The sequence below is a fragment of the Chiloscyllium plagiosum genome, chromosome 2 (genome assembly GCF_004010195.1).
Source record: "Chiloscyllium plagiosum isolate BGI_BamShark_2017 chromosome 2, ASM401019v2, whole genome shotgun sequence".
Classification (NCBI taxonomy): domain Eukaryota; kingdom Metazoa; phylum Chordata; class Chondrichthyes; order Orectolobiformes; family Hemiscylliidae; genus Chiloscyllium; species Chiloscyllium plagiosum.
Window position 1 is genome coordinate 33,434,956 of NC_057711.1, and position 24,925 is coordinate 33,459,880.

Below are 24,925 nucleotides of genomic sequence, written 5' to 3' on the forward strand. Positions count from 1 at the left end.
CTGGGAGATCTGTACGTAACTCCCATTATGGTTTTTTTGCCTCTGTGGTTCCTCAACACCACACACACAGACTCCACATCATCTGACCCTTTGTCTTTCAGTGCCATAGATTTAATTTCATTCTTAACTAACAAGGCAACCCCGTACCCTCTGTCCACCTCCCTGTCTTTTCAATACGTTGTAAGTCCTTGGATGTTTAACTGCCAGGCCTGAACCCTTGCAATCATGTTCTCATTTTTCAGCTCATTCACTATTTTTTATCACAGAGAGTGGTTGTCCACCTTGGAAGAAATCCAGACATTATTGGTCCAAAATATACTGATCAACTCAGAAGCCTTATTGCCAAGATAGATTACACAAAAAGTTACCAATTTAACTTTAGAGGATTTTTCCAGCCTTCTTTCTGACACAGCTAATACCCAGTTTTAAATTTTGACCACTGAATGTATCAGCTAGTATCGGTAGGCTGACCAGTGAACAAAAGTTTGAAGCTTCATTTGGGTGGAGTGAGAGAGGGGAAATGAGAAAGTGGGATATCAGAACAGAGTTATTCTTAAGATAGAAGTCCATGGTATTAAAGGGACAGCTACGACGTAAGAACTAATCTGCTCAGGGATAAGCAGCAGACTGGCTAAGCTGTTTTTTAAAATTCATTCATGGGATGAAGGTGTTGCTGGCAAGGCCAGCATTTATTACCCATCCCTAATTGCCCAGAGGGCAGTTAAATGTCAACCACATTGGTGTGGGTCTGGAGTCAATTTTAGGCCAGACCAGGTAAGGAAGGCAGTTTCCTTCTCTGAAGGATAATAGTGAATCAGATGGGGTTATTTCAATAATCAACAATGGACTCGTGGTCATCATTAGACCCTTAGTTCAAATTCCACCATCTGCCGTGGCGGGATTGGAAAGGGGGTTCCAGGAACATGACCTGGGCCTCTGGATTAACAGCCCAGCGATACCACCACTAGGCTATCGCCTCCCCAGTGTTGAAAGATTACAAAGTTAATTGTTCTTCTTAGAGCAGAGCAGCTGAAGAGAAAACCTAAAAGTTGGTCAAGAGTGAAAATTTAATACAGCAAATGTAGATAAACTATATTCTATGGCACGTGGTTAAGTAATGGGACCTCAAATTTAAAATAAATGACAAAATAATTAGAGGGGTAGCAAGGAGAACTTTCTCTATAAAGGATCATCAAGGTTCAGAATGCAATGCTGGGAAGAAAGGAATTCGTTTGTAGAAGACAATTGGATATGTACTTGAAGATGAGAAATTTGAAGGGTCTGGGGGAAAACTGAGGTATTGGACAGGATTTGAACAGTCAGCACTAATACAACAGATTGAACTGTGTAAAATTATAGGAGACAGACTGAGAGAAAATGAGAAGCACAAGGAGCAAAAATCCGGAACAGACAGAGACTGGTTTTGTTGTATGGATGAAGACCAAGAATAAAGATCCAGGATGTGTGAGTCATGCACTGTGGTTAAAAGAATGTGGTTAGACTAGACTTTTAGAATGGTCTATGCAGCTTTTGGAAACTGCAGTTGGAAAGGAATTTCAATCTGTGACAAAGTCAATATGGCCCAACCAAATTAAATACTCCCTGTCTTTCAATACCAATTTTAAATGAATTGGCAAGACAACAGGTTGTCCTCTTAAGGAGCAAATCAAACTTAACCTTGAAGTATGAAAATAAAATATTCATTGTCCCACGTTCAAAGAATATTTCAAGGTCAAGTCTTAGAATAGGTTTTGATAAAGTAAAAAGTGCAAATTGTTGCATTTCTTGAAAAACAAATGATCTCCAATGAAAAAGGCAGCTCACCATGTGTTTAGAGTGACTGATACAGAGGTAGGCAAATAACCTAAACTGGAGCCAGTGGAAATTTCTAAACCCAAGGATAATCTATAGTTGACATTTAACTTTAATAAGCGTCAGGGGATCAACTTTCATTTCCAAGTGGAAATGTCGTAAATTGAGCTGTCGTGGCCATTCAGGGGAGGTAACAGGGAAACACACTCAGTTTAAACATCAGATTCCAATAAGGCATCACTTGTTGATTTTCTGACCACAGCCAGGTCAGCAAGAAGTGGCCAAAGTCTGGTTCTTTGTTCCTCCTGCTGTCTGAGTTTAGTCTCCAGCTGCTGACCCCCAGCACTCTGAGTCCAGAGCGAAGGACCACAGTCTCCTTCTGAGGCTCAGAGGAGGACTGAAGGAAAACTGTTAATCTTTTAGGCCTGGATCTTGGTTTCAGTAGGCTCTACGTGGTGGGGAGATTATCCTTTCCCTCTGTGCCTCAGGCCTCTAATTTCTGTCAAGGTTGAGAAGTTAATGTCAGCACCCTTTGAGTTTAAAAAAAATATTTATGGGATGTCAGTATTGCTGGCTAGTCCAGCATTTAGTGCCCATCCTTGATTGCCCAGAGGCTAGGTAAGAGTCCAACACACCGCTGAGAGCCTGGAGTCACATGTAGAGCAGACCAGGGCAAATTTTCTTCCATAATGGATGGAGTGAACCAGACTAGTTTTGACGAGAATTAACAGTGTTTGCATGCCATTAGACAGCTAATCATCAAATTTCACTGTCTGAAATAATGGATTTTACACCCATGTCTCCAACAATAGGAACCTGGGTCTTTGGGTTACTATTTGAGTAACAAACAACATGGTGAGGTGGTGGTGTGGTGACAACAAAGTTAAAGACGATAATAATTTTATTGCCTTTCCTTAGGAAAAAAGAGCAATAATAAAAAGTCTCAACCACCATAGCACATTACAGTGTCTAAAATGATAACTTTCCTTTAAAGATTTGCATTTGTAGAAAACATATTAGTTCTTTCAAATGTCCTGCTGCATTTAAGTACCGTCAATTTGCAATGGAATGACCAGTCAGCAATCGCAACACAATTTATGCAAAGTAACATTTCACCAAATGGAAACAACAAATCTGATTTTGCCAATATTGATTACAGAGGAAATGATGGCTAAGATGCTGGAAAAACAAATGTTTTTCATTGTTTAGAGTCACTCTTCCATCTACCTGCACCATAGGGAGAGACAGAGGGCATTAGTTTAACGTTTTGCTGTACTTCTGGCAATGCTGTAGCCCTGCAATCCTGCACCAAACTGTTAGTCAAGTGTATACATGTCCTAAATCTATAAGCAAATGACTAAGGAAACAGTGTTAACATTTATTCCCAGATGACATTTTTTTGGTTTCCCCACCATTGAGCCAACTGAGCTAAAACCTTGGTAACAACCACAATTACTGGGGATTGCAGGAATTTGTAATGTGAATATTCAAATGAGAATTTCTCCCATGTTAAATTCAACATTTTCTACAAAGCAGGCAATCTGAATTTGAGTCTCAACTTAGATTTTAATAGCACGATAAACCTAGTCAATATTTTGACAGTGCGAAACATAGGAATTTGATTATTTTAATTGCAAGTAGTACATTCACGAGTGCTGTAGAAGGTAAGTCAATGATTGGTTTTGGTTATGAATTGTGACTTGTCTCGGAGTGCATTTCAGTCAGCTTCTAGAAAGAGAAAATTCACAACAGCACAACATACCACATAAACTGGTGATTCAAATGTCACAGTTTCACAGCACTGAAAGGGGCCCTTCTACCCATCATGTCTATGCGACAGAATTACGGAATCCCTACAGTGCAAAAGAGGCCATTTGGCCCATCAAGTCCACTTTACTTCTGATCCCTCTACCATGGCAAAAAATGTCTTATCTATCCTGTGTCTTCTCTATTCTAAGGAAGACAACTCCAGCCTATTTAGTCTCTCTTCAGAGCTTGAAGGCTCTACCCCAGGCAGCGCCCTGGTGAATCCCCTTGCACGAAACGTCGATTTTCCTGCTCCTCAATTGCTGCCTGATCTGCTTTGCTTTTCCAGCACCACTCTAATACGGACTCTAATCTTCAGCATCTGCAGTACCCACTTCCGCCTCTTTTCCACCTTCTCTAGTGTAATCACATGCTTCCTATAGTGTGGCGACAGAACTGCTCACTGTATTCCAGTCATGGCCTAATTATCTTTATATCCAGCTCCATCATAATCTCCATCTTGTATTCAATGTCTTGACCGAGAAATAAATCTAGGCTAGTATCCCATACGCCTTCTTAACCACTTTATCTATCCGTCCTGTTGCCTTCAAGCATCTATGGACATGCTCATACAAATCCCTCTGATCCTCTATTCCCTAGGCTCCTGCCAAACATCATGCATTCCCTTGCCCTGTTGGTTCTTCCAAAATATATTACCTCCCAAATTTCAGGATTAAGTTCCATTTGCCATTCTGACCAGACAATCTTTTACCATCCTACAGTCTAAAGCTTTCCATTGTTTCTAAAGCAAGTAGCAAGGAGCACAGCGCCAAACCCCAGCGACACTGAACGGAGGCTGCCAGTCACAACAACCACTTTTGACCAACATCCTCTGCCAATTTTGGATCTAATTTCCCAAATTGCGCAGGATGCCATCTTAATGAAACAAGAACTCTCTAGACTAACCATAAGGCTTTCCCTTACTCTCAAGACAAAATTGCAATCGAAAATCTGACTGAACGTAAGAAAATAATGAACTAGGAACAGGAGTATGCCATCTGGTCCTTTGAGCCTGCTCTGCTATTCAATAAGGTCATGATGATCTTTTTGTGGACTCAGCTCCACTTACTGCCCTCTCACCATAACCCTTAATTCCTTTACTGTTCAAAAATCTACCTTTGCCTTAAAAACATTCAACAAAGGTACCTCAACTACTTCACTGGGCAGGGAATTTTCCAGATTCGCAATCCTCTGGGTGAAGAAATTCCTCCTCAACTTAGTCCTAAATCTGCTCCCCCTTATTTTAAGACTATGCACCCTAAAGTATCATCTAAAACCAATCATCAATAATCATCTCATGAAGATCGCTCAGTCTGACTCAGTCACCATGGAGTCCCACTTGAAAATGCAGTGACCCCATATGAAACTTTACAAACGGACCCCTTGAATTTGTTGCGAAAACTAAGGAAACACTGCTGAATCAATACTTGCAACACTTAGCATGTACCCAAACAGTCCACTTTACACCACAGACCTAAGCACATGACAGCAATACTTTACCATTCTATCACCTAGCTTGTTTTCTATTCCAGACAGATGATTGATAAACAATTGCTCTGCTTATACTTTTCAGAATAATTCCAATTACATTCACTGAAACCATTCATCATCAAGATCATCAGGGTCTTATTAATACATAGAGATCAAGAACTGTATAATTTGTTAAGCATTGACATTAAATATTTATAATATCAATCAAATATAACTGAATTTGAAAAAGAACTTGTTTAAATATTCAACATTGCAAATCATAAATACTCTAATGATATTACTTAATGTTGCTCAACTAGGGACCATAATGGAAAAACAATGCAATCAATTGAAGTAAACTACACCTTTTACTGAACTATATAGAACTGCCAAGCAAAGGTGAAGAATTAATTTTTTTTAGTGAGGATGGAGAAGTTAGAAAGATTATGAAACCATTTTATTTCCTCAATTAACAAGGTATTAATTGAGGACATGAACTGGTTTGAGAAGATTCAATAAACTCATGCTTGGGCTGGAACATAGTTGCTTTGATGTTCTACAAAAACTATTTGATTAGATTGAGTGTCTTATATTGTTAGGGCGTCACAATTAAAAGTGAGAGAGTTGAGATGTATGGAGACTTCCATATCAAAACTGTCGAGTGTTGCAGAATACTCTTAGCATTTTGCAGCATCAACTGGCCATATCTACTTTATGAAAGAAGGAAAAAGTTAATCTACAAAACCAGATTGTCAGACATTATTTGAGAAAGCTTACTTTATCATCAAAATCTTCATGTCTCTGTCATCCCCCTCTCGCAACTCAATCTTGCTGGTCAGCGTGAGTGAGACTCCTGTCTTTGCAAGCTGGGAAAGTATATTCGCTTTGTTGGGGTCATTTGGGTCAACCGCCCCCTCCCCTGTGAAGAAAGAAATTGAAGTAGGTTTTACCGATAGCAACTGGTACTTTCAGTATCACACAACCTTTTATGCTTAAACCATTCCTGATGATATGTAATATCTGGGCAAACATCTAGCAGCTATCAAGACATAAAGCATGTACACACTTTTCATGACAGCATTTCCTAAAATGCTATCCTTTTTGGTAGACTTCATTACTATATTCACTAATTTAATGATTTGGAGATGCTGGTGTTGGACTGGGGTATACAAAGTTAAAAATCACACAACACCGGGTTATAGTCCAACAGGTTTATTTGGAAGCACTAGCTTTCAGAATGTGGCTCCTTCATCAGGCAAAAGAACCTTGCTTCCAAATAAACCTGTTGGACTATAACCCGATGTTGTGTGATTTTTAACTTTGTACACTAATTTAATGATATTGTAATGCTGGAAAACACGTTATGATGAGAATATCACATTTCCAAAAAAGTCCTGAAAAGGAGTGAAAGGGGGAGGGGAGTGGGAGAGGACAAAAGGTGTGGATCAAGAGGCTGACTTACAGTGAGACCAGCGATGGAGCGATGTCAGAAACCACAGCCAGGTGAGAGTGCAGGGAAAAATCATTGGTGAACGCATATAGTCTTTAAAATAAAAGTAAGGCCTTCACAGTTTGTGTTTATAACTACTGTGTTTTCTGCTCTCTTTTCTTAAGAAACCAACTGCTTAAGTATTAGGTCGACATGGACGATGTTTCATTTATAAAAACATTAAAGTGTAAACAGTAGGGAATATCAAGTTAAAAAAAAAGGTGGAAGGAGAGCAGTGTGCATTTTGCATCTGGAAGCTTTCCTTGTGATTTCTCTCTGCTTTTCGAGAGCAGAAGCAAAAATAAAATTCAGTGTTTTTAGTCTGATTGCTGCTGACACACTATGCTGGGAGAACATGAAGCCAATATTCTGTGAAATAATGCCTAAAAGAAGAGGTTCTGAATTAAACCTTGTTTTTTTAAAAAAAATCTAACCTTCCCTTACAGAGATTTTAATTTTAAGCATGCAAAAGAGAAGAAAAAAATTTAAATATTTTAATTCTTAAAATCCAGCAAAATCTATGAAAATCATTTAAAATTATTTTTGAAACTGCTATAGTGCAAAAAAGGTACACGAGGAAGGAGAGATTGGATTGTTAAGGGGCTTGGGAGACGCCGGTCTACATGTTTGTCAAAGTGTCGATGGCTCCAAAGGGAGAAACTGTGTGCGCGCGCACGGAACTCAGAAGACTCATCTTCTCAACTTGGTTGTCGAGGGTTCATTATTAGTGGTTTAAATGATGACGGGAAGCAGGTTCCTGGTTCCGTTACTTTTATAAGGCTGAATCTGGGTGTCAAAAGGACCACTATTCCTTTATTCAAAGCCAGAGATTGATAGCAGATCCAAGGAGAAGGCTGTTTTCAGGTGCTGGGAGTTTAAACTAAGCACCTGGATTTTAAGTATGAAAACATTTAAAATTTTACTTTCTCCTTTGAAATTAAAACGTGTGTAAGGGAAGGGTAGATTTTAGTGATTGGAATATGGGGTCTACCTCTAAATGTCTGTTTATGGAGTCCAGGTTGAGTGAGCACTCAACTGGCACTCAACCCAGGACTCCATTAATAAACATGTAGAATTAGGCCCCAAATACCAACCACTAAGAAACAAAATCAGAAATGATGTCACCCACCTCAGCAAACTGGGACACACAGCAAGTGGGACAGAATACCAACACTTCACCGGAGGTGCACTGATGATGTCACCTAGCATGGTGACAAAAGATCTGCCAACAAACTTACCATTTCAGCAGGGAAGTCAACAACCTCACTTTGCATCAAATTCTTCAAAGTAGAGGACACTAAAAGCATTTAATGCTTTTAGAAGAGCAAAAGGAACAGAGGACAAAAATACAGTAGTAATCACCAGAGAAAAGGTAACAGGGAAATGAAAGACCAACAGGTCCCCTGCAACAGGTGGGGTGCATTCTAGGATATTCAAGGAAGGGACTAGAGAATAGTGGATGATCACCTGGTCATAATCCTCCAGGAATCCTTAGATCCTGGAAAAGTCTCAGAGAAGTGGAATACTGCCAATGTAACATTTTACTTAAAAAGGGAAGGAGACAAATAAAGAGGTAGCTATAGGCCAGTTAGCTTATATGTTATTGGGAAAATTATAAGGAAATAATAGCAGGACATGCAGAATATGATCAAGCAAAGTCAACATGGCTTTGTGAAGGTGAAGTTATGCCTGACAAATTTATTAGAATTCTTTGAGGTGGTAACAAACAAAATACATTAAGGGGAAGCAGTGGATGTAATATAGTTGGATTTTCTCAAAGCATTTGGTAAGGTACCAGACATTTGGCTATTTAACAATATATATTAGCGATGTGGTATATTAGCGTGGATAAAGGATTCGGTAACTGATAGAAGACAGTATTGGTATAAAAGAGGTATTTCAGGATGGCAAACTAACTAGTGGAGTGACACAGAGATCAGTTCTGGGGCCACAATTATTTATAACATACATTAATAACTTGTGAGAGGGAAGTGAAAGTACAATAGCCAGGTTTTCAGATGATGCAAAAACATGTGAGAAGGCAAGTGTTGAGGATGACACAAAGTCTGCAGATGGCTATAGCTTAAGTGGGCAAAAATTTGGCAGATGGACGACAATGGAGGGAAAATTTATATTTATGGTCTTCAACAGGAAGAATGAGGAGCTGAATATTATTTAAATGGAGAAAGCTGTGGAAGAGGGATTTTGGAGTCTTCATGCATGAAGCCCAAACATTAGCACTCAAGTTTAGGGGGTAATAGGGAAGGTGAATGGAATATGGGCTTTTATTTCAAACCAAATGAAGTAAAAAGTAGGGAGGCTTGTCTAAAGCTATGCAAGGCATTAATCAGACCACAGCTGGAATACTGTGAACAATTGAGTCTCTTATCGAAGGCGAGATAAACTGACAGTGATGGCAGGCAAGAGAAAGTTCGCTAGGTTGATTCCAAATATGAAGGGACTGTGTTTTGAGGAAAGGTTGAGAAGATTGGACATGTACTCAGAGTATATACTAAGTGAGATGGATAGCTTTTTAAAAACAGAATCTCCACATTGTGGAAGCAGGCCATTTGACCTTTCAAGTCCACAACAACCATCTGAAGAGGATCTTACCTGGACCAACCCCTCCTCGCCTATCCCTGTAACCCTGCATTTCCTGTGGCTAATCCACCCAACCATGCTCATCCTTGCATACTATGTGCAGTGTAGCATGGCCAATTCACCTAACCTACAATTTAGATGAGCTAGTGTGGAAACAGGCCCTTCGGCCCAATAAGTCCACACCGACCCGCCGAAGCGCAACCCACCCAGACCCAATTCTTTGGACTATGGGAGGAAACTGGAGCATTTGGCAGAAACTCATGTAGACAAGGGGAGAATGTGCAAACTCCACATAGACTGTCACCTAAGAGTAGAATTAAACCTAGGTCCCTGACGCTGTGAGACAGCGGTGCTGACTCACTGAGCTTGGAATGAAGGATTATAGAGAAAAGGCATTAAAGTGGAGTGAGGATTGTCAGATCAGCCAGGATCTGGGTGGGAAGAGCAGATGTAATGTTTTGAATGGCCTACTTCCACACCTACATCGTATAGTCTTATGGTCATCTACCAAGACCAGGGATACAAGCTGTTAGCAAGGGTCTTTGTGATTGTATCCTTGATCGTTAGGGGCATGGTAGCATAGTGGATATGTTGCTGGACAAGAAATCCCAAAACAGGGACTAAACATCAGGAGACACAATTTCAAATTTCACAAAGGCAACTGTGGAAATTAAGTTCAGTAATTAATAAAACAAACCTGAAAACCTAGTATAAATAATGGTAAATAATGGTAACTGTGAAACTACTTGATTACCGTTCTGGTTGAGTAATGTCTATTAGACAAGGGACTCTGCCATCCTTAAACAGTCTGACCTGTAAGACTTAAAAACCACAAGATATTGGAGCAGGAGTAGGTCATTCGGCCCATTAAGTCTGTTCCACCACTCAATGAGAACATGATTGATTTGTGATTTGGAGATGCCGGTGTTGGACTGGGGTGTACAAAGTTAAAAATCACAACACCAGGTTATAGTTCAACAGGTTTAATTGGAAGCACACTAGCTTTCGGAGCGACGCTCCTTCATCAGGTGGTAGTGGAGGGCTCAATCCTAACACAGAATTTACAGCAAACATTTACAGTATTTTTGCTATAAATTCTGTGTGTTAGGATGGAGCCCTCCACTACCACCTGATGAAGGAGCGTCGCTCTGAAAGCGTGTGTGCTTCTAATTAAACCTGTTGGACTATAATCTGGTGTTGTGTGATTTATGATTGATTTGATAATCCTTCACTTCTCTTTAATTTAATCCCCCAACAACTCCATTCCCTCACTGATTAGAAAAGTATCTCAGTCTTGAACTTTCTAACCACCCAGCCTGGTCAGCCCTTTTCTGTACAGAATTCCATAGATTCATGACCCTTCAAGAGAAGAAATTCCTCAGCTCTGTCTGAAATGTATAATCCCTAATTTGGAGATTATACCTTCTGGTCCAGACTCTTCCATTAAGGGAAACAACGTTGTCGCATCTATCCTGTTCTCTCCCGTAAGAAACTTTTTATGTTTCAAAAAAGGTATTTCTTCTAAATTCCAAGTACAGGCCTCAACCTGTTTAAGACAGTGGTCTATGTGATCCCAGACCCACATAAGTTTGTTTCACACTTAACACACTTCTGAAGTCAAGATTAGAGTTTTCCTGCTCCTCAGATGCTGCCTGACCTGCTGTGCTTTTCCAGCACCACTCTAATCTTGACTCTGATCTCCAGCATCTACAGTCCTCACTTTCACCACACTTCTGAAGTGCCTTAGCAAGTCACTCAATTACATTAAACCTTGCAGCTCATCACTGCCTTCTCAGGGTCATTCAGAGATAGACATGAGAGAGATGACCTTGTCTCCAACAACCACATCCCATAAATGAATGAAAAGAATTTTTCCTGTTCTCGCTCAGTAGTGGCGCATTATGAAATGTGCCATTTGGATAAAGAAAGCTGTTTTTAAGTGCTAGGAATATTACATTAGCCCCATTAGAAAATAGGCCAAAAATTGTTCTGTTTCACGCTTACCAATAGAAGACAAACTCTTCATTTTGAGAGTGGGATAATGTACTGATGGATGTGTAAATTGTAGTCAGCCAGGCTTGCAAAGTGAAAATGATAACTATTTATAAGTTAGATTTGAACATTTGCCATTATTTTCTAAGCTTCCGTATGTAGCATTAATGTCGAATTGGGCAGAGCCAACATGGATTTATGAAAGAGCACATGGTGGTTAAACCCAGGTTCTATTCCAACCTCGGGTAATTGTCTCAAGGGAGTTTACACTTTCTCCCTGTGTCTGCGTGGGTTTCCACTGGGTGTTCCGGTTTCTTCCCACCATCCACAGATGCACAGGCCAGGTGCATTGGCCATGGGAAATGCAGTGGTACAGGGATAGGGTGGAATACTCTTTGGAGGGTTGGTGTGGTGTTGATGGACCAAATGGCCTGCTTTCACACTGGAGTTCTATGAAAGGGAACAAGAGTGTTCAACAAACCAGTTACAGTTCTTTTTTGAGACTGAGAGAATGGAAAAATCAGTGAATATGGTGTACTCAGATCTTTAGAAGGCTTTTGATAAAGCCCTTTATGAAAGATTTGTTGGCAAAGTTAAAGCACATGGGATGGGGGTAATATATTGGTATTGATTAAGAATTGGGTGATAGTTAGGAAACAGAGTGGAAGCAAATGGGTCACTTTCTAAGTGGTAGTGAGTGACTAGTGGGTCACTACAAGGTTCAGTTCCTGGGACCCAGCTATTTACTATATGTAACATTTCCAAGAACGCTGATGATACGGAATTGGGCAGGCTTGAGAGTTGACAGAAGGATGCAAGGAGACTTCAAGGTCATTTTGACAAAATGACCAACTGGACAAATATGTGGCAGATGCAGTACAATGTAGCTTAATGAGAAGTGAAACACTTGAGAGAATCAAAAGGAAGACTATTATTTAAATAGATAATTAATTTATATGTTCCCAATTGATATATTGGGAAGTGCAGATGTACAAAGGGATCTGGGTGTCCTTGTACACCAGTCAATGAAAGCTGACAGGCAGCATCAGCAAGCAACTGGGGAGGCAAATGATAAATTCTCTTGCAATGAAATTTAATAGGAGTTCCGAAGAAGGGTTAACTTACAGCAGTTATACTGGGTCTTGGTGAGACCACATCTGAAGTGTTGTGAGCAGTTTAGAGGTCTGCAGTTTTCATAAGAAACGATATACTTGTCACAGAGACATTGCAGAGGAGGTTCACTAGACTGATACAGGGATGGCAGGACAGTTTAGATTAGATTACTTACAGTGTGGAAACAGGCCCTTCGGCCCAACAAGTCCACACCGACCCGCCGAAGCGTATACCACCCAGACCCATACTCCCACATTTACCCCTTCACCTAACACTAAGGACAATTTAGCATGGTCAATTCACCTAACCTGCACATTTTTTTTGGATTGTGGGAGAAAACCGGAGCACCTGGAGGAAACCCACGCAGACATGGGGAGAATGTGCAAACTCCACACAGAGAGTCGTCTGAGGCGGGAATTGAACCTGGGTCTCTGCCGCTGTGAGGCAGCAGTGCTAACCACTGTGCCACTGTGCTGCCGTTCTATGAGCAGGGATTACTTCAATTGGGCCTGTAATCACCAGTGTTTAGAATGATGAGAGGGGTTCTGACTGAAACATACAAAATTCTATCACGGCCAGACAGACTAGATGCAGAGAGGATGTCTTCCGGAGGTAGGGAGTCCAGAACTGAAAACAGATCGAAATGAGGGAAGATTGCTTCATTCAAATGGCAGTAAACCTGTGGAGGCTAACCCACTGAAGATGTTCAGGAAAGAGATTGATAATTATTTTTAGGCATCATGTGGTATGGGAGAAAGTAGGAATAGGCATTGAGATAGAGGATTTGTCATGATCATATTGAATGGTGGAACAGGCTCAAAAGGCTGAATAGCCTATTGCTGCCCTTAGTGTGTACGCTTCTAAGGGACATTTGCAAGCCAGATGGGTTTTTATGCCAATCAATGGTAGTTTCACTGCACCATTACCAAGACCTAGCTTTCCATTCCAGACTCCTTAATTGAGTTTAAATTACATGAGCTGCTGCAGTCACATTTGAATTCATATCCTCAGAAAGCAGTAGCCTGGGCCACTCGGACAATAAACCAGTGACATGACCATTGCACCACTGCTTCCTCCAGAGATAGTCAGGAGAGAAAGAAGGTGCCAAATAAATGGATCCTTGTTTGTCTACTAAATGTCCAGTTTGCTGCATTATTTTGTTTAGTATTCAAATTATTCATTGATTTATTTCTAAGCCACAATATTTTTCAGCAAAAATTAAACAGGAAGTTGATCACTTTGAAAAATGGACGAATTTACTTGCAGCCAAATCTGTAAGCTGGGAAAGCAATGTTTTCCAATTTTGAAAAGCATCAGTTTATTCACTCTGGATGAACCAGGTTCTGAGACAAAAAATCTTCAATCCACTCTAAGTTACTCACCAATCAGAGTTTCAACATCAGGTACACTTCCCAATCCTTCCAGTAACTCATGTAACAGGTCGTTGTGATCTGGCGAAATAGCTTCTTGGTGTTCTAACAGCAGCTGTCACAAGGGCAAGAAGTTGACTGGGTCAGAAATCTGTCACAACTTTATACTTGATACATACTTCCATCACTTTTTGGAAAACTTCCAGAAAAGCATAACCTCTCAGTTGTAGCATCATTCTTTCAAAATGTTTTTGCACCTTCTCCTATGCTGCTATATCCTTCGTATAAAATGGAAATGAGAATTACACAAAGTACTCCAAGTCTGTGCCCACCAATCAAGCATCAACATAGGCTTAAATGACTTGTCTGCTTTTCAATTCAATTCCTACAGAAATGTAACTCCATGCTTGTTTTGATATTTTTTTAAGTGACATGACTGACTAGTTTTTGGGTTTTTTTTAAAGTGGTTTTGCATATCTGTTAGTTCTAGATCACTTTGCTGCTCAATTCATTTTGCGGATTCTCCTGATGTACAAATGCTCAGAAAAAAAGTTCCCACTCAGTGTTGATGATGTATCATGTGTGACATTAGATCAAGTCCCATTTTGCATAACTAACTGCAAATTTTGCGATTGATGGCAATGTTGGAGAGATGGACAGAAATGACAAGTTTACAGTGCTCATTTGTTCTATTCTCTTCAAATGTCAAAATAGCTGATGACAGAGACTTTGCCATTTAGGTCTGCCTAAGGTTGTTTTCTTCATATATTGGGATCTAGCTTATAAGCTCAGAACTTAAATATAAAGACAACTGAAAGTCATGTTCAGGGTGTTCTGTGATGCAGGGCCATGTGTACAGCTGGTTGCAGTGTACTGCCTTTGGCATGTGGGAATCCTCCATGTGACCCACATGACTGACCACACAAAACTGAGTATTGATCAGCTTTCAATACCAGGTATGCAGTATTTCCTGCCACCGGCCTTCATATTCTCCCTACCAAAAAATTACTCCTTACATTTACCCAAGTTACTCATTATGTGACCAAAGAATAGTACAGCACAGAAACATGCCCTTTGGCCCATCAAGCCTGCACTGACACATGGCACCTTTTCTAAACTAAAAACCGTTTCCCTCTATCCCCTGCCTATTCATATACCAGTCAAGGTGCCTCTTAAACACTGCTATTGTATCTGCTTCTCCCACCTCCTCTGGCAGTGCATTCCAGGCACTTACTACCCTCTGCGCAAAAAAAAAAATTGCCTCTCGCATTTCCTTTAAACTTTCCCCTTTTGCTTTAAAGGAATGCCCCCTAGTAAATGGACATTTCTATCCTGTGAAAACTATCCATTCCTCTCAATTTTGTAAACTATCAGGTTGCCCCATCAGCCCCTGACATTCAAGTGAAAACAAATCAAGTTTGTCCAATCTCTCCTTCATAGCTAACAACCTCATGATCAGGCAACATCCTGGTAAACATTTTCTGTATCTTCCCCAAAGTCTTCATATTGTTCTGGTAGTGTGCCAACCAGAACTGTATACAAGATTCCAAATGTGACCTAAAGTTTGACACATCTGCAATATAACTTGCCAATTTTTTCAACTGTATGCTAAGACCAATGAAGACAAGCATGCCATACGCCTTCTTGACCACTGTATTCATTTGCGTTGTTACTTTAAGGGAACTGAGGAACCTGTACGCATAAGATCCCGCTGTTCATTAATGCTTCTGAGGGTTCTACCATTTACTGTATACTTCCCTCCTGTATTATACGCTCCAAAATCATCACCTCGCATTTGGTTGGATTAAATTCTATCTGCCACTTCTCTAGCTTTGTCTACATCCTGCTGTTTCCTCTGGCAATCCTCCTCATTATCTGCAGCTCCTCCAACCTTTGTGCTGTCTGCAATCTTAATCAGATCACTTATACTCTCCTTAATATTTATTACAAAGAACAGGGGCCCCAGCACTGAACACCACTGGTCACAGACTTCCAGTTAGAAAAATATCTTTGCACCACTACATTCTTATCTTCTATGACCAAGTCAGTTCTGTATCTATCTTAGCATCTCACCACAGATCCCATGTGTGTTCACCTTCTATATCAGGAGAAAGTGAGGACTCCTGAAGAAGGACTCATGCCCGAAACCTCGATTCTCCTGCTCCATGGATGCAGGCTCACCTGCTGTGCTTTTCCAGCAACACATTTTCAGCACCTTCTGTATCAGCCTGCTTGAGGGACCTTGTCAAAGGCCTTGCTAAAGTTCATGTTGACAACATCCACCATCCTGCCTTCTTCAAACATCTTCATCAATTACTCAAAAAAACTACTCAAGTTCTTCAATCAACAGAAATTGCACAAAGTGCAATCAATAAATGCTGAACCAAACCAGTTCTGAAGGAGGATCACTGGACCCGAAATGTGAACTCTGGTTTCTCTCCACAGGTGCTGCCAGACCTGCTGAGTTTTTTTTTGTCAGAAATTTGTTTTTGATTTTTAAGAGCTGCAATTATTTGCATTTTGTGCTTCTTCAATCAATTAATTTCTGCAACGGTTGTCAAAATCACATTGAAACTCTAAGTTGCATTTACCCCCTTTTCTGTGGCTCTGAATTCAAATGAAGGTTTGGATTGTGAAAACATTTAAAAACTTCAGAAATTGATGGTACACAGATCCTGGTAGCTCTTCTTCATTTCATATGTACAAGATAATTTGCTCCTGTATGTTTTTCTGTAGCTTTTGCTCCAACTGTTCATCTTACCATGCAATGTGGCAGCTATAACATTTTTGTGGTTTAAATAAGGCTGTGCTCAGTAAATATTCAGGAAAAGTACCACAAGAAAACTACACAAATGAATGTATTTGGAGGGAAACCCCAATGTTTGGCTACACGTTTTAATTCATAGGTCATTAACTTTGACTACGGAGCTTCAACATTCTTTTGTCAAGTTTTCCACTGTAGTTAGCACTGGCTGTAATGCTGCAGTCTTTGCTTTCCTAAGTAGGTTACTTGCAAAACCCTAATTCAAAGCATACACTGAGTGAAAGGCATACTATGATCAAATGAGAAACGCACACGAGCTTCATGCGCTTAGCAATTTTAGTTCAGGAAACGTTTCTTAGTTATGCTAATAAATTTGCAGCAGCTTGCCTACAAACTCTCCACACTTGCTCAGAAAGTACACAGGTATAGGTAGTGACATCTTAAGTTTTGATGAAGTGGGACAGTACATTGAAGGGAATATACAACAGATATATGGGGTTTATTAAATTCAAAATAAAGTGCCAAACGTCATAGTTTATTTCTTGTGGTAAAAGCCACTAAACCCAAACCAGAAAATGGAGAAAAATAAACATTCCCTGATGAAGCAAAATTAGGTGGTTTGGAAAGCAATCCAAATATGAGCGAAGCTCCTAAAGGCATAACCATATAACAGCATGGCTTTGCTGACGGTCAAGATTGTAACTAAGCAGAGGAGTAAGGCACTCAGTTGGACACGTATTTGGGAGCAACACTTTCCCGTCTGAAATAGCAAGACACTAGAAACATGTGCCTTTAGGAAAGGGCTGAAGGCCAACAGCAGCATTTTACATAGATGCCCCCTTTTCTGAGCATGAAGGATGCTCTAGTAAATGGAGCTTATAAATGTAAGTTGGCTGTCCGAGACAGGATAATTAGAGAAATTACTCCACTTCTTCAGATTGGGAGGCATTTCAAATTAATAGAACAAAGAACTGTAGACACTGCAGATCCGAGACAGAAACTGAAATTGCTGAAGAAACTCAGCAGGTCTGGCAGCAGTTGTGGAGAGAGAGGAACAGAACTAAGATTTTGACAACAGTCACCCTTCTTCAAAACACAAGACAACAAGAAAAATAAAACAGATGTAACTTTGGAGAATTTAACGAATGGGGGAATTACTGAAGTGTGCCTAGTCAATGATGGCCGTAACTTGGCCAGAACGGGACAATGATGAGGGTGACTAGATTTTCAAAACTGGGAACTGGGTGCTGTCTGAACTAATCTTCCTTCACAATATGTTCATCGTGCTGCAGCTGCTGAGGTGTAGTTTAAGGCCTTGCAGTACCAGAAACTAGGGAGGAGAGAACCCGGTGTTAAGTCCCTGGCCTACTGATCTAAATCTTAGGCTAATGTCTGAGGATTATAGAATTCCTACCGTGTGGAAGCAGGCCACTTAGCCCATCACGTTCACACACACCCTCCAAACTGCATCCCAGACCCACCTTCTACCCCACCCCTATAACCATGCAATCCCTACAGCTAATCAGTCTAGGCTACACATCCCTGGACACGATGGACAACTTAGCATAGTCAATCCACCCAACTGCAAATCTTCGGACTGTGGGAGGAAACCGGAGCACCTGGACATATTGGGAAGATATGCACTCAAATTCTACTGAGATGGCGAAATGTCAATTCAATTGAAAGTCTGGAGTTAAATGCCAGCCTAATGGCAACCATCCAACTAGAGTCAATTGTCCTAAAAAACCACCTAGTTCCCTAATGTCCTTTAGGGAAAGAAATCTGCCATATTACCTGGTTTGGCCTACAAGTGAATCCAGACCTACAGAAATGGGTTGACTCTCATTTGCCCTTTTGGAAATTTGGAATAGAACTACACCGACAACACTGGTCCATGCATAATTCTTTTTAAAAAGTTGTTAAGTGGTGAGGAAACCATGCTTGATGGATGCAAACAACTCAAGCAAGTGGCTCCTGCCTGCCAGCCACTTGTTTTCTGTTGATGTTATCGAGAAATGTATTCCACGTTATCCAGAAATATAATGGTGTGTTGCAGGCTGTGCAGCAAGCCAACATTTACACAAACCTAAAATCAATTCTGACTTTTTCTGCTCTTGCAGAATAAATGAGAAAGTTGAAAATCAGGATTTTTGATCATTTTGAAGGAATGGTCAGAAGACCAGAACTGTTCTGGTAAAAATATGAGGTCTAGTCGTCCTAACAATTGTAAAACAACAAAGCTTATACCCGGCATGGTGGGTAGAGGTGAATGTACTGTGGAGAGCTAGGGGTGACTCAGGGTAGTTTCTTTCAATGTCATCTATTTGTGGGATATAAATGAATTAATGTTATTTCTGCAAGTATAAATTCTGATACAGAATAGGAATGAGAAAATACATATTCAGCAAAAAGAAAGGATATGTGAGCATGAGACATGAATACAGAACAATGGTGGATATATGGGCAAACAGGAAAACACCTGTTCTCCTCGCTTGTACAGAGACACAGGAACAAACCCTAATTAAAGAGGTCAAAGTGGCCTCTGGATGGAAATAGATGCTGATAGAAGAAAAGATATGCCTAATCAATAATCTATAATAGACTGACGTCAAACACCCTTATGGGAGTCAGAGATAAGAGTTTGTCACGGACAAAACAGGATAAACAGAAGTTGTGGGATCAGTCTTAAGGAAATGAGTGACGTAAGCGAAGCAGGGAACAGACAATGGAATAAGGAAAAATATGGGGATTCAAACTGTATAAATTTCGAGAGTTTGTTGGATTTAGTGTGCATTTTGTCATTACCTTACCTGGTAATGAGACAGGGCACCCACCTATAGGTGTATAAATAAATGGCTGATTCAGATATTTGTCTCGGACTGAAATTATTAAAGTGAGTGAGCTTTTGTTTCTCACATATTTGTCAGAAGTGTGGCATTGAATAAAATGCTTTATACGACACAATAAATTTTGTTAATGTACAGAAACCTTTTCTTCCAGTTTAGCCTGATGTATTAGCTACCTACTAATGCATGAGTTGTGCAGACTTTAGTTTCTTGTAGTAAAAGTCTTAAAAAGTGAAATTGCGCCTTTTGGTGTCTTCCTTTAATCATTTGGGAAATGAATTTATTAAAAAAAGTTAGCGGTCTCCATGACATTTGTCACTTTAATTGGAGGGAAATTCGGAGAAATATGATGCATTATGCCAGCTTTAAAACCGTCAGACACTTCAGTTTCAGACTTTTCTTTTACAAATACATTTAAGTGCTACACTCAGTGTCGATAATGGTGGTGTTTCATGACAAAGACATTGTTGCTCAGTCTCAAGACGAAATCTTTAATTCTAATCAATTTAGCTAATATGTTTTTCTTTAATAAAACCTGCAGGCATACTGGCAAAGATCCCAATATTTTACATGTGGGATCATTACACACAGCAATTTGACAAGGATTCAAATGGTAACTATCATAGGATTCCACCACACCAGACAAATTTACAACCTGCTCGAGGATTCTTTTGAATATTTTTACTTGAAGAATTACAACACTTAGCTTCAGGTTTGTTTGCTTGGGTTGGCCAGGCTTTTGCCAATGGTTAACAAAAACTTGTTTTTACAGCCACAGTTTGAATCAGCTCAAACTGGAACACAGACCCATAAGAAAGGTTATAGCAGGGTTTAAAACATGCAAAATAGGGATGGATCTGGCAAGATGCTGTATTCCTAATTTAAGGATCATAGGTCAGAAACTGCCTCAAACTGGCTGATATTCGTCAATCCTCAGTGAGCAAGTTGCACCATTTGCAAATGTTTAATCAGCTTCTAACCAAGTTTCCCTTCAATCTGAACAGGATTGTCAGAAAGAGGAAGTGAAACTGGAGCAGGAAGGTCCTTTCCTGCAATGGTCAAGCATTTCTCAAAATAGAAATACAAGAAACAGTCATGATGGAAACTGTATGAAATGCTACACATTGAACTGATTTAAAAAAAAATAGCATTTTAAAATAGTGTTGGTTCTGAAATCTAACAATACAAGGCAGAACTTTTCAACCACCATTTATCAGGATAAAATTCAAACTTTGAATCCCCAAAAGATTTCAAGCAAACTTGAAGATAAATGCAATCACTGATGATATAAAGTAAGAATCACACAACACCAGGTTATAGTCCAACAGGTTTAATTGCAAGCACACTAGCTTTCGAAGCGACGCTCCTTCATCAGGTGATCGCTTCGAAAGCCAGTGTGCTTCCAATTAAACCTGTTGGACTATAACCTGGTGTTTTGTGATTTTTAACTTTGTACGCCCCAGTCCAACACCGACATCTCCGAATCATGATATAAAGTAAGACTGAGACAGTGAGATTCAACCATGGGACCAAAACACAAAGGATAAGCAAAATGGGTAGTAAAGTGGAGCTAAGGTTAATGATCAGCCACAAATTTATTGAATGGAAGTATTGGTACAAGGAGCTGAATATCGAGAGTGTGTTGCTGGAAAAGCACAGCAGGTCAGGCAACATCTGAGGAGCAGGAGAATTGACATTTTGGACAAAAGCCCTTCATCAGGAAGGTCTGCCATTCCTGATGAAGGGCTTTTGCCCAAAACGCTGATTTTCCTGCTCCTTGGATGCTGCCTGACCGGCTGTGCTTTTCCAGCACCACACTTTTGACTCCGATCTCCAGCTTCTGCAGTCCTCACTTTCACCTTCAAGGAGCTGAATCGACTATTCTTGCTCCTATTGCTTGCGTTCTTATTAAATGCATGAATCTCCTTTGCAACATGCTTGCCATAAATATTTTTGTGCGCTCAGGTGGACCTGGGCAATAAACAAGATATCAAATGAGACTGATTGCTTCCCTTTGCACTATCACGAAACAAGGTGGATTCGAGCAAAAGGCAAGGATGATGTAAATTTTGTTGGTACCTGCTTCTCACAAACTGATTTTAATAATGGCTCTTTTTTTAAAAAGGGATGTCACAGTCTTGTTCCACTGTAGCGTTGCCTGGAACAATGTGCTATTGAAGGCAGAGGAAGCAATGTCATTTATTGCTATCAAGTAGAAGGTAAACAGGAAGAAGGCAGAAATAAATCAGAGAAGAGGGATTCAATATGAGAATACAATGAAAAGTTATAAGTGAAAAATGCTCACTTAATATGTGTATTATCTTCCCAATTCATTAATGCAAGAAGCATCTCTGCTCACTGTGCCATGCTGTAGACAGTGGACCCAGGAGGGAGAGACCATTGAGTGGTTGCATTTCAATGGAACACTGCGCTGTTCAGTGGCACAATGCATTAAACAGCAATGTGCTGGCAGTGTGTAGTTCAAAGCTGCCAAGCCCTACTTTCATCTACATGAACTACTGAACAGAGGTCATGCACCTTTTGTAGACAAGGAAAACCCTTAAAGATTGGTATTCGCTATTGCTGTCCTGCATCGCCATTGGGTAAAAACCTCTGCCGACACACTCTCACACAAGAAAAATGGTCACTTGGCCGCTAATGTTTGTAGAATTGCAATTCCCCACAAATTAGCAGGCTCAGAAACGCAAAACCAAGTGAGAGGTGGAGAGTTGCCAAGCAAAATCTTTCAATGAATTTTCCTATTTTAAAATAACGAATGCAGAAACAGAACAGCATAACCAATTAATTCACAGCAGATAAAGATTACTGCCTTTATAATTCATAGATATTTAAGAATTGAAACTTTGGTAACAAACATTCACGTCAACTGCATCCACACAAAAGCCTAGTGTGAGAGCACATGTGCTTAGTGCAGATTGCTGACCATGCCAGGTTACTGTGAAAGGACAAAGTGACAACATTTTTGCTAACCACCTCAAAAGGAGATATTCTGCCTGAGGGGGCCTCAGGGCAAGTTTAAAATATGTGTGTAAATTTCCCAGACCAGAAAATGTTTGATGCTAACTTGTAAACTAGGGCACAATTTAGGTAAATACATTTCAGATCAAAGGAACAGCTTGAATTTCAAGATTTATATTTCTAACAGGAAACAGGCAGTGTGTGTGTGCACGAGAGAGAGCCAGTGCGAGAGAGAGAGCCAGTGCGAGAGAGAAGCTTGAATTTCAAGATTTATATTTCTAACAGGAAACAGGCAGTGTGTGTGTGTGTGCACGAGAGAGAGCCAGTGCGAGAGAGAGAGCGAGTGCGAGAGAGAGAGCGAGTGCGAGAGAGAGAGCGAGTGCGAGAGAGAGAGTGCGAATCAGACAGACACATCCAGTGACATAGGGATAGGTTCAAAAATAGAATAGTTACATTTAGTTTTAATGTTACTCTTCTATTTTTGCTATCAATGAGAAAGATGTCTTTGCATGTAATTAGCACAGGAATAGACAGACTCTCAAGACCTGACCTGAAATCACTGTGCCAGAATTGTGACTGGGATCTGGGCTGAGAGGGAAAAGTGCAAATTCAAAAGGTATTGTTGGTAAAGCAGGAAGAGACTGGCAATGGGATGCTCAAAGATTTTCAAAACTCAATCTCTAACTTCCAGACTGGGAATATAGATGAATTGGAGTGAATTCCTCAGGGCTGAGACACATGCTGTAGGAAAATTGAATGACCATTTAGATAGTTGAAATGAATACAAAGATTTTCTGCTTCGACTAAAGATGGAATTGGTGCACGTGTGGGGCTCTGTTTGTAAAATTAGCTTCGAGTACAAGTGCTTATGAGAAAAAGCCTGTAACCTTCTTGTGGTTTCAGAGTTCTGTTTAGCTGAATGCAGAGCCAGTGAGCAACTATGCTGTCTCCTCCACAGAAGGCCTGTCTATCCACAAGGCACCGGGCAAGGCTCCCACCTGGCCTTTCTCCGGAATTCCAGGCAGAACTGTCCCCTTGTGGGGAGTGCTGCACAGAGGGGGCTGTGGCTTCTGCCAGAGCAGCACCCCTAGAATCCAAGGATCAAGGAGGATCTAAGACCAAGGCACTGTGTGGGGTAGGGGGGCGGGCGGGCGGTGCTGGTTGGTCTGTGTGTGTGTTTATGTGTGGGGAGGTGCTGGTTGGTCTGTGTGGATGTGTGGGGAGGTGCTGGTTGGTCGGTGTGGGTGTGGATGTGTGGGGGTGTGGATGTGTGGGGGTGTGGATGTGTGGGGGTGTGGATGTGTGGGGGTGTGGATGTGTGGGGGTGTGGATGTGTGGGGGTGTGGATGTGTGGGGGTGTGGATGTGTGGGGGTGTGGATGTGTGGGGGTGTGGATGTGTGGGGGTGTGGATGTGTGGGGGTGTGGATGTGTGGGGGTGTGGATGTGTGGGGGTGTGGATGTGTGGGGGTGTGGATGTGTGGGGGTGTGGATGTGTGGGGGTGTGGATGTGTGGGGGTGTGGATGTGTGGGGGTGTGGATGTGTGGGGGTGTGGATGTGTGGGGGTGTGGATGTGTGGGGGTGTGGATGTGTGGGGGTGTGGATGTGTGGGGGTGTGGATGTGTGGGGGTGTGGATGTGTGGGGGTGTGGATGTGTGGGGGTGTGGATGTGTGGGGGTGTGGATGTGTGGGGGTGTGGATGTGTGGGGGTGTGGATGTGTGGGGGTGTGGATGTGTGGGGGTGTGGATGTGTGGGGGTGTGGATGTGTGGGGGTGTGGATGTGTGGGGGTGTGGATGTGTGGGGGTGTGGATGTGTGGGGGTGTGGATGTGTGGGGGTGTGGATGTGTGGGGGTGTGGATGTGTGGGGGTGTGGATGTGTGGGGGTGTGGATGTGTGGGGGTGTGGATGTGTGGGGGTGTGGATGTGTGGGGGTGTGGATGTGTGGGGGTGTGGATGTGTGGGGGTGTGGATGTGTGGGGGTGTGGATGTGTGGGGGTGTGGATGTGTGGGGGTGTGGATGTGTGGGGGTGTGGATGTGTGGGGGTGTGGATGTGTGGGGGTGTGGATGTGTGGGGGTGTGGATGTGTGGGGGTGTGGATGTGTGGGGGTGTGGATGTGTGGGGGTGTGGATGTGTGGGGGTGTGGATGTGTGGGGGTGTGGATGTGTGGGGGTGTGGATGTGTGGGGGTGTGGATGTGTGGGGGTGTGGATGTGTGGGGGTGTGGATGTGTGGGGGTGTGGATGTGTGGGGGTGTGGATGTGTGGGGGTGTGGATGTGTGGGGGTGTGGATGTGTGGGGGTGTGGATGTGTGGGGGTGTGGATGTGTGGGGGTGTGGATGTGTGGGGGTGTGGATGTGTGGGGGTGTGGATGTGTGGGGGTGTGGATGTGTGGGGGTGTGGATGTGTGGGGGTGTGGATGTGTGGGGGTGTGGATGTGTGGGGGTGTGGATGTGTGGGGGTGTGGATGTGTGGGGGTGTGGATGTGTGGGGGTGTGGATGTGTGGGGGTGTGGATGTGTGGGGGTGTGGATGTGTGGGGGTGTGGATGTGTGGGGGTGTGGATGTGTGGGGGTGTGGATGTGTGGGGGTGTGGATGTGTGGGGGTGTGGATGTGTGGGGGTGTGGATGTGTGGGGGTGTGGATGTGTGGGGGTGTGGATGTGTGGGGGTGTGGATGTGTGGG

At 41.7% G+C, this 24,925-nt stretch overlaps 1 protein-coding gene across 1 annotated transcript in view; it reads right to left on the minus strand.

Moving 5' to 3' along the window:
• iqgap2 (IQ motif containing GTPase activating protein 2) overlaps positions 1 to 24,925 on the minus strand; it is a 351,441-nt gene that overhangs the window by 45,749 nt on the left and 280,767 nt on the right. The window contains exons 31-32 of the mRNA XM_043702704.1: positions 13,666 to 13,768; positions 5,866 to 6,007 (exon numbers count right to left, since the gene is read on the minus strand). Of these exons, the coding sequence (XP_043558639.1) occupies positions 5,866 to 6,007; positions 13,666 to 13,768 (245 nt within the window). The remainder of the gene's footprint in view (positions 1 to 5,865; positions 6,008 to 13,665; positions 13,769 to 24,925) is intronic.